The sequence below is a fragment of the Chelonoidis abingdonii genome, chromosome 1 (genome assembly GCF_003597395.2).
Source record: "Chelonoidis abingdonii isolate Lonesome George chromosome 1, CheloAbing_2.0, whole genome shotgun sequence".
NCBI lineage: Eukaryota > Metazoa > Chordata > Testudines > Testudinidae > Chelonoidis > Chelonoidis abingdonii.
The window spans coordinates 270887999-270902571 of record NC_133769.1 but is presented as its reverse complement, the minus strand read 5'-3'; the positions used below and the strand labels follow the sequence as shown (position 1 = coordinate 270902571).

General features: G+C 41.3%; 1 protein-coding gene across 5 annotated transcripts in view; it reads left to right on the top strand.

Annotated features, from left to right (window-relative positions):
- Window positions 1-14573, top strand: part of PCCA (propionyl-CoA carboxylase subunit alpha) — a 477837-nt gene that overhangs the window by 287863 nt on the left and 175401 nt on the right. For all 5 annotated transcript variants that reach the window (XM_075061511.1, XM_075061508.1, XM_075061510.1 and 2 more), the window contains one exon: window positions 3802-3904. In XM_075061511.1, coding sequence (XP_074917612.1) covers window positions 3802-3904 — 103 coding nt within the window. The remainder of the gene's footprint in view (window positions 1-3801; window positions 3905-14573) is intronic.

The following is a 14573-nucleotide window of genomic DNA, read 5'->3' as shown; positions in this document are numbered from 1 at the left end:
AGCTGAGTTGTCTCCTATACAGTCAGGCCTGTTCCCCACTGTCACCAGGATTTCCTTTGACTCCAAGCCTCAGCATAGGGTGTCTCACTCCAGCTAAACCATATTGATCAAGTCAGGATATTTTTTCCATTGTATAGCTTCTAGATTGGAGGCCTATCCATCTTATCCTGACGTACTCTGCCCAGTCAGAAGATCTAAAACAGCCTGTGTTTTGAGAAGAAAGCCACCTTTCTGCTGCTCCAGCAGTGAGTATTTTTCAGACGAACAGCCAGGCTCTCAGCGAATGGCCAAGACCTTGAAGTGTCCAGAGCTCTAGATCAAAGGACTCTGAGGAGTTCCTAGACAGGAGAAAAAAGCCTTGCCCGTGCACAAGAAGAATGATTATTCTCCAGTGCAGCCTGACCTTCCAGATGTCATCAAAGAAACCTCTTATCCTGATGGAAACTTCCCATTTCCAAGGCAATTTAGAAGCTTTGACTTCCCTTCTAAGTCTGGGAAGCTGTCCTTAGGTTGGACTTAGTAACCATATGAGTATGAAGAAACTACATCCTGCTGGAGGACACTCTGACTCTAGAAGACTCATTCGAAAGGAAATTAATCTAAAAGTAAAAAGGTTTAGGGTTCTCGGAAGCTAACTTCCAAATCCATATCAGTCAGTACAGCTGCAACCTACTGTTCCAAACCCATGAGCACCCAGTTAACAGAGCTAGAAAAGTCCCTTTGTAAAAAGACCCTGCAGTTTCAGGAAACAAGAGAATTGCACCTGGCAAACTTCATACATGACATGGCTCTGCATTCACCCTGCTGACCAACAGTGTGATAGAAAGAGGGAGCCTGTGGCTGTACTTATGGGCGTCTGACACCCTGGCATAACTGGGATAGTAGCGATACTAGAGAGGGGATGCTTTTGAGTCCAAGGTCAAGATTTTCAAAAGTGACTAGTGATTTTGAGTAATGTGGCCACCTCAAACAATTGAAGATACAACTTGTATGCTACATCATACTATCACGTGTTCCATGTGCATATGTAATATGTGTGTGTGTTTATAATGAAGAGCATGTGTATTTATGAGGAGAATGAGGAAAAATAGGTACCTGCGTAAAATGAATTCCAATGCTATCTAGGTAAAATTATTATACAAGAATAAAAATAAAAAAATTAGAAGAAAAAAGATTGGATTATTTATCAAGGATGTGCCTTTTGGAGCAAAAATAAGATGGTTTTACTTTTTCTTTTTAAAAATGCAAAGCGGAGCACCACCTTGCACACTTCAGCTTCTTTCAGTGTGGAAATGCAAGCAGTTGGATGAGTCTTTGCATATATGGGGCTGTAATGTGATCTACAACTCCCTTACTGAATGTGGATAGGGGGAGAATAGTCTCTCCTGTTTACAAGCAAGCAGCTTGATCACAAACCCACGCAGCTGCCAGTCATGGAGGCAGGCACACACAGCTGCATGGGTTTGTTTCCAATAGAGGAAACAAGGCCTGCTATAAAGGGGAGAGTGCAGAGAAGGAATGGGAGGCAGAAGGACTTGGGATAGCAAGGTGGTGACAGCCCTGCACCAGGCTGCCTCCAAGAAAACATCCAGGAGACTGAAAGAGACTGCAAACCCAAAAAGTGAAGGGTTGACAGGCTTAACTGAAGGTGAGGGTCCAAGAACTGACCTGACTGAGAGAAAACTAAGCTGGCTCAGAAGAAGCTGAGGCCCCTCAAGAAACCACACCAAGAGGCGGTGACAGGGGCCTAAGGATATGGTGAGCAATAACAGGTGAATACAACAGATGGGGCAACTCAAGTTAACAGTGGGACATTTATAATTAAAGGTTAAGTCATGTGTAGTCTTGTGAAAAGAAAACTGAGTGGGAACCTGATATGTCTTAAATATGTTAAGGGCTGTTATTCTGGTTGCCAACTTTCTAAGCGTACAAAACCAAGCACCCTAGCCCTGCCCCTTTCTCAAGGTCCTGCCCCCCACTCACTACATTCCTGCTCCCTCAGTGGCTCACTGTTCCTCCCAATCACTCACTTTCACTGGGCGGGAGCAGGGGGTTGGAGTGTGAGGGGGGTGAGGCTCTAACTGGGGGTGAGGGCTGCGAGGTGGGACTGGAAATGAGAGGTTCAGGGTGTGAGAGGGGGCCCTGGGCTGGGGCAGAGGGTTGTGGTGCAGGAGGGGGTGAGGACTCCAGCTGGGGGTGCGGGCTCAGAGGTGGGGCCGGGGATGAAGGGTTAGGGGTGCAGGCGGGGGCTCCAGGCTAGGGACGTTGAGGTCGAGGGATTCGGAATGCCTCAGGGTACTTGCAGATTGAGTTGGGGTTGGGATGTGGGAGGGGGTGAGGGGCTCTGGCTGGGGGTATGGGCTTTGGATTGGGGCTGGGGACAAGGGGTTTGGGATGCAGGAGGGAGCTCCAGGCTCGGAGGTGGGGCTGAGGAATTCAGAATGCAGGAGGGGGCTGTGGGTTGAGACAGGGGGTTGGGATGTAGTAGGTGCACCTGTTCTGTCTCAGCGCTGTGTCCTGGAAGCGGCCAGCAGGTCTGGCTCCTAGGCATGGGGGGCCAGGAGGCTCTGCACAGTGCTCTCACCCACAGTCACTGCCCCCACAGTTCCCATTGGCCATAGTTCCCAGCCAGTGGAAGTACAGAGCCAGTGCTCGGGCTGGACTCTTGGCAACCCTAGCTGTTGCAGAGGATGATGATCTATTGTTCTCCTTGTCCACTGAAGGTAGGATGAGAAGTAATGGGCTTAATCTGCAGGAAGGTTTAGATTAGAAATTAGAAAATGTTTCTAACTATAGGTATAGTTAAGCTCTGGAGTAGGCTTCAAAGGGAGGTTGTGGTATTCCTGTCAATGGAGGGTTTTAAGAACAGACAAACACCTGTGAGAGATGGTCTAGATTTACTTGGTCCTGCCTCAGCTCAGGAGGCTGCAAAGACTTCCAGCCCTTCCAGCCTTACATTTCTATGATTCTATAATTAGCATAATATGCCATGGATACAGTGCTTCAGCTGCCTAGGAGTTATCAAGCGTTTTGTAAGGTGACGGCAGGGTTGAATTTTAAGGAGAGAGTTAAATGTGGACAGTGTAGTGGACCACCTTGATGTAACATAAAAGGTGCACTTCCCTGGGTTATCTTAAGTTTGTGAGGTCATAGACTGTTATGGGAAGAATATAGAACTCTGATCTCAAGTCCTGGCATGTAAAAATCTTCAGTTTTTTGTATCTACAGAGATCTGTCAATGTGTAAAATACATATATTGTTAAAAATAATGTATGGATATTATTCGTTTGGCTGGATTTGCATGCTTTTGTGTCTAATTGACCTTTAACTTAGTTTTTTTGTGTGTGATTATGATGTGAAGGTGATGGTGAACCACTTTTGCTCTTGAAGTTCCAAGTAGTCTTTTTATTTTTTCAAGTGCCACTCTTCTTCCTTCTTTCCTTCCCTCCCTCGCCTCATCTGTTTTTCGCTATTTGCAATATCCCTGCAACCAACGATGGCTGGATTTTGGGATTCTCCTCAAATGTTGTCAGTACACTTCAGTGACATGGTGTCAAGGCAAAGCAGAAAATATCTCAAAAGGCTTCTCTGCTAAAAAGTTTTCTCCTTATGTGCCATAATGGACCAAAAGAAAAAAAAGGGTATCTGGTAGTTTTCCCAGACATGCTCCCTGACTGTGTCAATAGGGTTAATGATGTTTAAAATCCTTTATGGAGACCCTATGAAAGAAGTTCATGTGATTAAAAATGGGGACAATCTGAAAATGTTGTTAAAATATTCTTTTTCCATTCCTTGCTTTAGAATTTCTCTTGCTAAGCTGGATCTGAACAACTGGGAGCTGTCGATACAGCTAGGAGACGGAACTTACCCTGTTACAGTTTCAAACAATGGGTCAACATTTTCTGTAAGTTTTGCTAATTTTCTAAGAAATGTGAGGCATTGAGTCAGTGTATATATTATTCTTGATTTGTGTTACAGATCTCTCATCTGTTCAGTGCACTAGCACAATTACACATTTGTTTCATCTGCTGCAGGAGGCCTTGCTCTAAATTAGAATACCATCCTCCATATGCTAATTAAGTCGTACATTTCCCGTACAGGGATTTATCTACACTCTAAAGTCAATGAAACATTTTTGTATTCTACCTTCTTCTTACATTTGTTTTCTAATTAACAAAATTGTTGTTTAATGCCTTACTTAGAAGTGAGCTTTTATGCTGTGCCACAAGAGGTGTTTGAGAGCAAGAAATTGATTTTTACCAGTATCTTAAATTGCAATTTAAACAAATAAACCAGGAAAAATGTATAACCAGGATGACAGTAGCAAGCTACCATTAAAACTGAGGGTGCAAATACAGTAATTAGCCACAATATGCTGACACTTCATTTTGTGTCTGGAAACCATTTGCTTCAGATGCACAAATGTATGTGATTTAGCTTTTAGAAAACTTGCTAAATAATTTCTTTCGTCTTGTGATATTTAAGAGTGAAAGGCATAAAGCATTGCATTATATTACGATTATGGTGGAACCATGGATGATGATGAAATAAAATCAAGCTAAATCAGAGGTAGGTTAACTTGGAGAGTTGGGGAAAAAATTCATGGAGGAAATTGTTTTTATAATTCTGCAGTGCTGATTTCAAAGCTAACCTGAGAGTTTTAAGAATGGACACTATTTACATGAAGTCTGTTAAAGCTTTAAGGCTGGTATTTTCAAAAGAACTTCAAATTAATGCAGCTCCTCAGAAAATCCCAATTTAAGTATTTCATGTCATGAATACAGCTTTCTCAAGTTGTTTTACTTTTGCTTTGTTTAAAAGTTCTCTTAAAAAAGAGCAAAGATGTAATGATTTTAACTTAAAACTAGTCAGATTTTAGGGGGTGTGGCTGTTTGTGGCAGCTGAGCAGCTGCAGGGGGCCTCCCAGCTTGCGGCCACTTAGCAGCTCCGGGGTCCTTCTGCCACAGCTGCTGAGCAGTTCAGTGGTCCCTGCCGGTGGCTGGTCAGTTACAGGGGCTCCACTCGATACCACTAGCGGCAACTGAGGAGATGTGGGGGGGGGGTCCCTTCCAACGGCTGCTGAGCAGATCTGGGGTGCCTCTGCCACTGCCAGAGGCAGCTGGGAGCTGCGGGGCGGGAGGAAGGGACCATCTGCTTGCAGCAGCTGGGCAACTGCAAGGGGGGCCCCTGCCAGCAGCTGCGGCTGAGGAGATCAGGGATCCTCGCCAGCAGCCAGTCAGTTGCAGGGGGTCCCACAACTTCAGCTGAAGGAGTGTCGCCCGCAAAGGCTGGGCTGCTGCAGGGGTCTCCTGATACTGACTTCATCAAGTGTTGCTGAGCATGCTCAGTTTGTGTGAGCATGCTCAATAAACCCTAACTAGCAAATTCAGTCAGATAGCAGTTTTTCACACTACAAGGCTACCAGTCAGCTGCGGGGGCCCCCATTGTCGCAGAGGTTGCTGGAAGTCATGAATTCTGTGGCTTCTGTGACCTTTGTGACATAATCATAGCCTTATTTATTGTGCGAAGAAGAAAGTAGCTCCAAATCCTGACTAGTGCCTGGTTAATGCCCATTTGAAAAATTCCATAAACTCCTTAAAGAGTACAGTCCTCAGAGTCTTGTGCATTCCATTGTTCCATAGCTGTGGGAGTGACCCTTGATGGGGAATTGTGGAGCAGGTTCTAAGGTTTTGTCTTCATGCACATTTTCCTTTGGATAATTAAGAGTGTTTTTTTAACCCAATTAATTAATTTGATGCAAATTTGTATTGTTTTTGTTTGCGGGTCTTCTTTCAGTTTAGTTTCATCTGGTTTAAAAAAGTAAAATTGAGCGAAACCAAAATAAGACAGTTTACATGCAAACTTGCACTAGTTTAAAAACACACCATTAGTTAAACTGGTGAAAGTTTGTGTGCAAAAGGCCTTTAAAACCAGAATTATGCTTCTGCCACTTGTAGTTATAAAGATAACCTTGAAAACACCAAGTGTTACCTTCTAGAGTCTGGACAAAGCCTGGTAGCTTGAGAGGTGTAAACTGCCCTGTTCGTCTCAAACATATAAAAACTGAAGAGGACAATTTAAATGCCAGTATTATTTTTAGCAGTTTTAGCAGGAAAAAAGCACATGTGCATATCCCACAATCAAAAACGGTCTCCCCAGCTGTCCACTAGCTGGCTGCCAAAACCTCCAGCTTTTGAATGCCAAAAACAGCAACGTATCAAAAAGTGAAAATGTTGTGACAGTCTAAAATAAATGGAATTTAATATCAAAATAAATAACACAGGAGGAGTTGTACTGATTGAATTAACTATGAAAAATAATACAATAAAACCATCAATATTTCAATTTAAGTGAAACTGCTCCGGAATTCCGAGTCTGTTGCAGCGCAGTGAACCCAGATTTTAGGTCCAGCTTGTCATGGACTCTTTGGTTCTACATGCAGTTAAAAAGACAGCACCACCATCATAATCAAAGGGTACAGAGTATGGTCTAGTAAAGAATAAGTAATTTAAAAGTAAACTTATTTTCAATACTTAAACTGTAGCTTAAAGGAATTTATTATCGTTTCATGCCACTTTGCGTGAGAGAGAGAGAGGCTGAGAGGCAGGGCAACAGGAAAGTACTGCTCCACAGAGTTCCAACAAGGCAGAACAGGATGGCCATGGGGCTTCCTGCCCTTGTCCCAACATCCTAGGCAGCATGCTGCTACTTTTCCCTCAGGTTGTGTTGCAGTGAAGTAGACAGGAGCCCTCATGGGCATCCCCATACAGTGTCACTGGCCAATATGTAATAAAATGAAATACATAAGGGGGAGAGAGAAGAGTAATTGGATCCCGTGCAGTCTAGAGGTTCAATCAAATGGACTGAGAGCCAGTAGCTTTCTGGGTTCTAATTGTAAGCTGGCCAATAACTTGCTATGTACCTTGGATAAGATACTTCGTTTCTTTGTACCTTAACCAACCTAACTGGAATTTGGATGAGATAGGTGAATCCCATAGATGACCAAAGGCTACATCTGTACTAAACTTTTCTGGGTGCAAATATATTAGAAAATAAAACCCAACCCTGGAGATTGTAAAGCAAAAGGTAACCATTAGTCAACACCAAGACCACGATAAGATCAGGTTACTGGATAATTAAAGAATGACACATCATTCTGTGTTTATAATTTTTTGTCAAATTTCTTTTTATCCTCTCCTACCTCATGGTGGTTCATGGATCACTGTAATAAAAATGATCAAATCAAAACCTTCTGAAGCATTATTTTTAAAAATTGCGATGAGAAGAAAAAACCCTCTTAAAACTTTAAACAAGAAAAATCGAAAGGGCAGAGAAGTCCTGTTTCCGAGAATCGGATTAATGTACTATGGAAAATGCAAAGCCCAACTGCACTGACTCTTTCCAGTCAGATTTTTCACCTTGACTGTGAAAAAACAAATACAAGCCACATGTTGAACTTTTAGTTTTACTCTTCTCTGTTGCACTGACATGATCAGGGATGCTGACTTTGTGGGATGGATGCCCTCATCGTTTGTGACAGAGGTAGCTGAATCAATTGTTCAGTTGGATAATTCAGTGATCAGTGAAGGGATCATCTTCCCAGCACCATTTGATCCATGGATCATCTTTATAGTTTTTTCTCTTACTGTTATCATTAGTAAAAAAATATTGTTCAGTGTCAAGCAAAAATAATATTTATTGTTTGTGTTTTTTAATTTGTTGAATTTTTTAAACTTGTCTTTCTGTGCAGCTTACTCAGAACAGAACTTCCTTATTGCAGCCTGGCCTAAAAACTGAGTGCCATGGCTTCCCAGAATTTACCTGCTGAAGGGCTCACAAGCTTGCAGTGATCACTTCAGGTCTATAAAATACTACAGAAGTAAAGAGAATGTCCTGCTGCTTGTGCCTACAATAGGTGCTGGAAAATAAGTGGATTAAGGTGTTTTACAAATAACTGAAACTCACTCTCCCCCATTATCCTGCAGCCACTCCAATACTTAACCAATTTGTGGAAAATACATTTAGTTTAATTTTCTGGTATCAGGCATTATCCTGATGTCAGTTCATCTACATGCACTTTAATTGTTCAGAAATTTTATACTCCAAGTTGGTTTGTTTAAAATCTTGGTTACCATAATGAGATCTGTTCTCTTGTACAACATGAACTCACTAACTTTAACTCATGAAAACATCAGTGTTTCTGTTTTCTTCACTTTATTGCTTTATCCTTTTGTATTGATTGCCAGAAGAATCTGTGAATTGGCTGCTCATCATACTTTGATCTTTGAAAGACAAAATCTTCATACTCCAGCTCTTAGTTTTCCTATCAGTTATGTAATATTTTTCATTATCAAGAAATTGTCCCATCATCATGATTACCAACATCAGTTTTAAAACCTTCCATACACCAGCACAGTGTAATAAAACTAGAGTATTTTTGTTTATTCAATTTGGACTCGAATATTATTCCTTCTGAAGTATGGAACAATCTAGTCATGAAGCATACCAAGTCCAAGAAACAATGCAGCTTTGTTGGTGAGGGGTGAAATCCACTCCACATGCATCAGAGTGGTTGGAAAGACTAAATCCACCCCGAATCCAGATTCAGTAGGAATGGCTGCAGTGTGGTTTCTCTCTACTACTGCAGCTGTTTTAAGCCAGGATTTGGAATAGTGTCAGCAGTCTGTCCTGGCCAGGTGTGCAGGGTATTTCAGAGGCTAATGGAGTCACGTAAGGGTGGGTCTGTGGCCTGCCTCTGGGCTACTTTTATTGTGGCCTTCAACTTCAGACTATTCAGAGCTAATGTGAAGACCCTTTTGTTGTGAAGCTGTGACTAGGGAGTGCCCTATTCAGCCATTTTGCCAAGAGACCCTCCGCAGAGGCGCTGTGTAGGGCATAAGTGATGTGGAGGTCCTTGGGCTGACCTTTGCACTGTGGGTGAATGTCATACCTAGTGAGAATCTTTTATCTCAGAAATCTTTGTGGAGTAAAATAATTTAGTTAAATTTTATAATAAAAAGTAATAGCAGAGTGGTAGAGAAATTTAAGAGATATAAACAAGGGAGAATTTAAATACAGTGGTCCAGGATCTTCTGAGCTTTAATTTATTGAATTCATCATCCTATAATTTGCCTGTTGCAAAGTAAAGGGTTTAGTGATGAACAAAAGAGTGAAAGATAAATAATTACATGATTGTAAGTGTCCTCATTTCACTTCTACCACCCACCCTCTTTTCTTGCCTCAATAGTGTTCAGTATTTATTTCTTTCTGTTATGAATATCTCCAGAACTAGAAAGCCAGAGAGCAGGGTGAATTAGAATCTTTGTTATGGCAAAGATGTTGGCAGGGTGGGGAGGATTTTATTATTATTATTTTTGGCTACACTCACTGTCTTCACAAAAATGAAAGGTGAATCCAGTGTTGGACATCATCAGTAAGTAATGACACGTTAGAAAGCACACTGCTTTCTCATTTTTGTTGTTTAGTATTTTACAGTACCCAGAAATATGCCAGGTACTTTAGAGAACAGATTAAAAGATATGCCCCTGCCCAAAAGAGTGTACAGTCCTTGTTGCCTATTTACAGTTCCTTTCTTGCTATGTAGGTTGAGATTCTTGTGTCATATTAACAGGATTTGAAGCTATGCTGTATGCTACAATATGTATTTTTAAAATCTCTTTTTGGTAAGGCAATTTTATATAAAATTTGTGTCTGATACTCTGTTTTAATCTTTCAGAGTGTGTTCAAAGTGCATTTGAGAACTGCTCTGCAGCATTTCTCTGAGCTTAGCAATAATTTTTCTCCCTTATTATATTTGAACGTTTACGCCTTGCCTCTAGGGCTCTTCATTGCTATAGTGGGTACCTTACTCACCACTTAACCCAGGGGTGGGGAACCTTTTTTCTATGAGGGGTCACTGACCCACAGAAGAAATCAGTTGTGGGCCACACACAGCCCCATGGAGAGCGGAGGAGCATGGAGGCTCAGGGCTTCCCCCCATGGTGGGGCGAACCGGCGCTTGTGGCTCCAGTCCCGTGGGAGGATGCGGGGGCTCGGGGCTTCCCCTAGGCTCTGGGATGGGGCCAGAAATGAGGGGTTCAGGGTGTGGGAGGGCCTTCGGGCTGGGGCAGGGGGTTGGGGTACAGGAGAGAGTGAGGGTTCTGGCTGTGGGCTCTGGGGTGGGGCTGGGGCTGAGAGATTTGAGGTGTAGGAGTGCTCCAAGCTGGGGCCACGGGTTTTGGAGTGCAGGAAGAGGCTCAGGGCTGGGGCAAGGGGTTGGGGTGCGAGAGATGGTTCCGGGTACAAGCTCTGGGAGGAAGTTTGGGTGCAGAAGGAGATTTGCACCTTGAGAAGGGGGATGTGGTGCGAGGGTGTGTGCGGGCTCTGGGAGGGAGTTCGGGTGCGGGAGGGGATTCTGACCTAGGGCAGGGGGTTCAGAGTGTGGGCTTCAGCCGGGCGGCACTTACCTCAAGCGGCTCCTGGTTCGTGCTGCAGCGGGGTTAAGGTAGTCTCCCTGCCTGCCCTGACTCTGCACTGATCGCAGAAACAGCCACCATGTCCAGCCCCTAGGCGGAGGAGCCAGGGGCTCTGTGTGGTGCTCCCGCAGGCCACTGCCTCTGCAGCTCCCATTGGCCATAGTTCCTGGCCAATGTTAGCTGTGGATCTGGCATTGGGGGCAGGGACAGTGGCAGTGAGCGGAGCTTCCCTGATTGCCCCTGCTCTTAGGGGGCGCAGCGGGGAGGGATAGCTCAGTGGTATGAGCACTGGCGTGCTAAACCCAGAGTTGTGAGTTCAATCCTTGAGGGGGCCACTTAGGGATCTGGGGCAAAAATTGGTCTTGCTAGTGAAGGCAGGGGGCTGGACTTGACAACCTTTCAAGGTCCCTTCCAGTTCTAGGAGATTGGTATATCTCCAGTTATAAAAAAAACAAAACATAAAAAGACATGCTGGTCGCTTCTGGAAGCTGCACGGAGCTGACTGGCCTTCTAATAGCCTGGCAACCCCAGCTTCTCCCTGTAGTGGAACGAGCTGGCACTCGCAGCTCCAACCCCCATGGGGGGATTCCAGGGCTTCTGGCCCACGGTGTGGAGACTTGCTCTGTGCTGGATGAAATGAAGCAGCAGGCCAGATTTGGCCCATGAGCGGTAGTTTCCCCACCCCTGAGTTAACGTCACCTTCTCCATTTAGTTGACAGAGAATTTCCAGATGTTTTCATTTACAGAGTAGCTTCTTATCACTGTAGTTCTGTCAAATGTAAGCTATATAACAAAGTGGCATGAACAAGGTGAAGTAGTTTGGGAGTCACTTCTAGCAAATGGAAACTTGATCTATTTCCAGAGGGGAGCTGTGTAAATCAAAACACTCAATAAAATGGCTAACAGCAGTTCAGATTACTTTTTTGATCACTGTTAAAATAGGCTTACATTTTTGCATTGTATTGTATGATTTCCTAAATTTAAGAAAAGCAAATTGATATAGAAATGAATATCTGTGAGGAGTAGGTAGACTTGTTCAGCACAATGACAGGTATATTAATGAATATGTTAAATGCATGGTTTTTTAGGAGGAACAGCTTACATACATCTTTCAACAAGATGTCCATGTGTTGCATGTCTAGTTAGGTATACAGTTGTAGTTGCATGCACATTAACATTTTCAAGAGCAAAGCTATTACTGTGGACCTAATTGAGAGCATAAAAATAAGTGGATGAATTTGATCTTGTGAACTGGAGGCATGATTAAAATATACAATTCTGTAGACAACATGCTGTTGTCATTAATTGACTATATCCTATATTGTCAATATGCTGTAATTAAGTAGCTGTATGCCTGAATTTAGTTAGTGTATGCATGTGTAACTCATTATGGTTGTTTCAATTTAAAAATGTAATTAATTAAAAGTATGATGTAATTCTGTGTTCATTTGCTGCAAATCCAGTTACTAAGGGATATAATTGATGTTTTAATTATTTTGAAAATATTTCCTTTGTTTAAAATATCCTTAAAGAAAGGAAAAATACTTGAAAATTACTGAAAATCATATCAGCTGTTACAAAATTTGTAAAATATTTATTATAAAAATGAAAAAATGGTATATATAATATAAAAGGTAAATTTTACATAAACTAGTTATATGTACCACAGTCCACATTTAATATATTAAATACAAGTATATGTGCAGTAAAATATTCAGATAAGTAATGACTTCCTCCATGTCCATCTCCTATTTATGTAAATATGTAACAGGTTCCCCAGACCTGTCTCTATAAAACAGTGGTGGGCAACTTGCAGCCCACGGGCCATCACTGCTATAAAATAAATTATCTAATTTAAGAGAATGAATACAGAGAAATTAGACTGTATTATTAATAATATCATTTATAATTAATGCCAGTGCATTAGTCATATAGTAATACACAGTGAATAGGGCACAACAGTAAAATGTTGGATGTATCAGCAGATGTGATAGGCAAAAATCTGTAATGGTTAAAAAAGAATTTTAAGGAAAAAAATGTTAATTTAAGGTAATTAACATATGTTCTTTACATAAAAATAGGATTTGCCTGTCACTAATTTTCTTTTTGATTACGGAGTCCTTTGTTCATTTGAATGAAGGGAAACAGCACATTTGAGGGCACAAGTAGAAGGAGTCAGGTACATTTCACAAGGGAGAACTGATCAGTTTACAACTATAAGCAGAAAAACTGTCCCTGTTTTTTACAAAACGTTGATAATTTACTTGAACAGTCATGCACCTAAGTTCGCAGTCACAGTAGGTGCACATCTGTCTGAGTGTCACTCCCAATTACCAGTTTTTGCAGATGCTTAAATTGCTCTCATAAAAATATTTCTAGTTCTTAGTGTGTGTAATTACAGTTTATTGTGTACTTAAACAACTTCATATATAGAAGTACTATCCTGCCACTGTTAGTTTCATACCTCCTTTGGCATTAGGTGTCAGTTTGTATCTTGAGAGTCAAAGTTTGTAGATATAATTCTTAATTCAGTTAGGGTAGTCCAGCACCAGCTTTAAAATAAAATAATTAACTTAATACAAAATAAATTGGATAATGAAAATATGTATCAGAGCATAACTTCTGTTGGCATGAAAATTGACCATCCTGGTCTTCTGCCTATATAATGTTTGTAGGAGTTTTTTCTTGAAAGTACCTGACTCCTTTTTTGTGTGTATGCAAGATTGCAACGTTTGTGTGTGTATGTATGTATTTATTTATTTATTTATTTTATCTTTAGTAATTTTTGAAAGTTCCATCCCACATAAAAAAAAAAACGGTTGTGTTCAGAAATGTCACACTAAATTTTATCTTAACTTTTTAAAAAATCTGATGTCCTCTTAATTTCTCTCATCCACCTTCTTGAACTGTGTGCATTTCAATCCAATCCTTAATTCTCATAGGTCAGAAGGGACCAATATGATCATCTAGTCTGACCTCCTGCACAAGGCAGGCCACAAAACCCTCCTGCACAAGGCAGGCCACAAAACCCATTCTCCTTCTTTTTCTAACGAGTACAGACCTAACTTTACTTTTCACCACACAATAAAACCTATTATCTAGTAACAAATTCATTGTGGTCGTATGTACCTCATACATTGCTTCAATAGCATTCTTGTTATATATTGTGTCCAAAATTATGCACAGTGGCTCAGCTTGGAAGTGCAGGATTCTTGGATGCCCTTTGCGTACTAGCTATAAGGATCTTTTGTTATACTGCTTTCTTATACAGCTGTTTGCTTACCCCCACCTGCAGCCATTTGGGGATGGCTTAAAGGAAGGATGGAATTAAAAAGAATGAAATTGAGTTCCATTGAAGTCAATGTGAGCAGAAGTTATTCTTATCTGCTCTCCACCATTTTGTTTATGAAGGGACAGAGTTTGAAGAAGGAGTGTCATTTTGAGAGGGAGGGAACTGTCGTCATGTTTTTTTCCTCTAATTTCTCTAGAATTTCTCTTTTGACATGCTGAACATCCAACTTTCAATATTTTGAACTATTTTACTGCTTTCTTAATTTTCCTTCTCCTTTGTCATCCATTTGTGGTGTAAATAAGACAAACTTAAGGCTGATCCTAGTACCATTTTCCACTCCTCTCAGAACTGGTTGCTCAAGTCCAACTCAGAATTGTACCATTAGCACCACAGCTATATACTTAATTCTTTTAGTATATTGAGTATTTCAAGAAAGGCAATAAGACTGTTTGTTCACCATATTCAAAAGTCTGTCACCACAATGTAGTTAGAATTTGTTAAATACGACTTCCACTTCAGCAGTTGCTTCTGATTGTTCTGGACCAATCTATAGATGTCCAGTTTTGGAAAAAATCTGTACGTATTCTACTTTGTCTTTAAACAGTGCCTCTAGAGTATTCCTCAATAAGGAAATAAAACATGTTAAATATTGGTATCAGATTATATCTTATGTCTTATATTATATATACGACTTTCTTTGGGCATCAGGTGCTATTTTGCTATTATGTACATGAGCTACATGATTGTTTTAAATAACATTCCAGTTTGTAAAATTGGTACATTAAGGGATTGGGTACAAGACATAC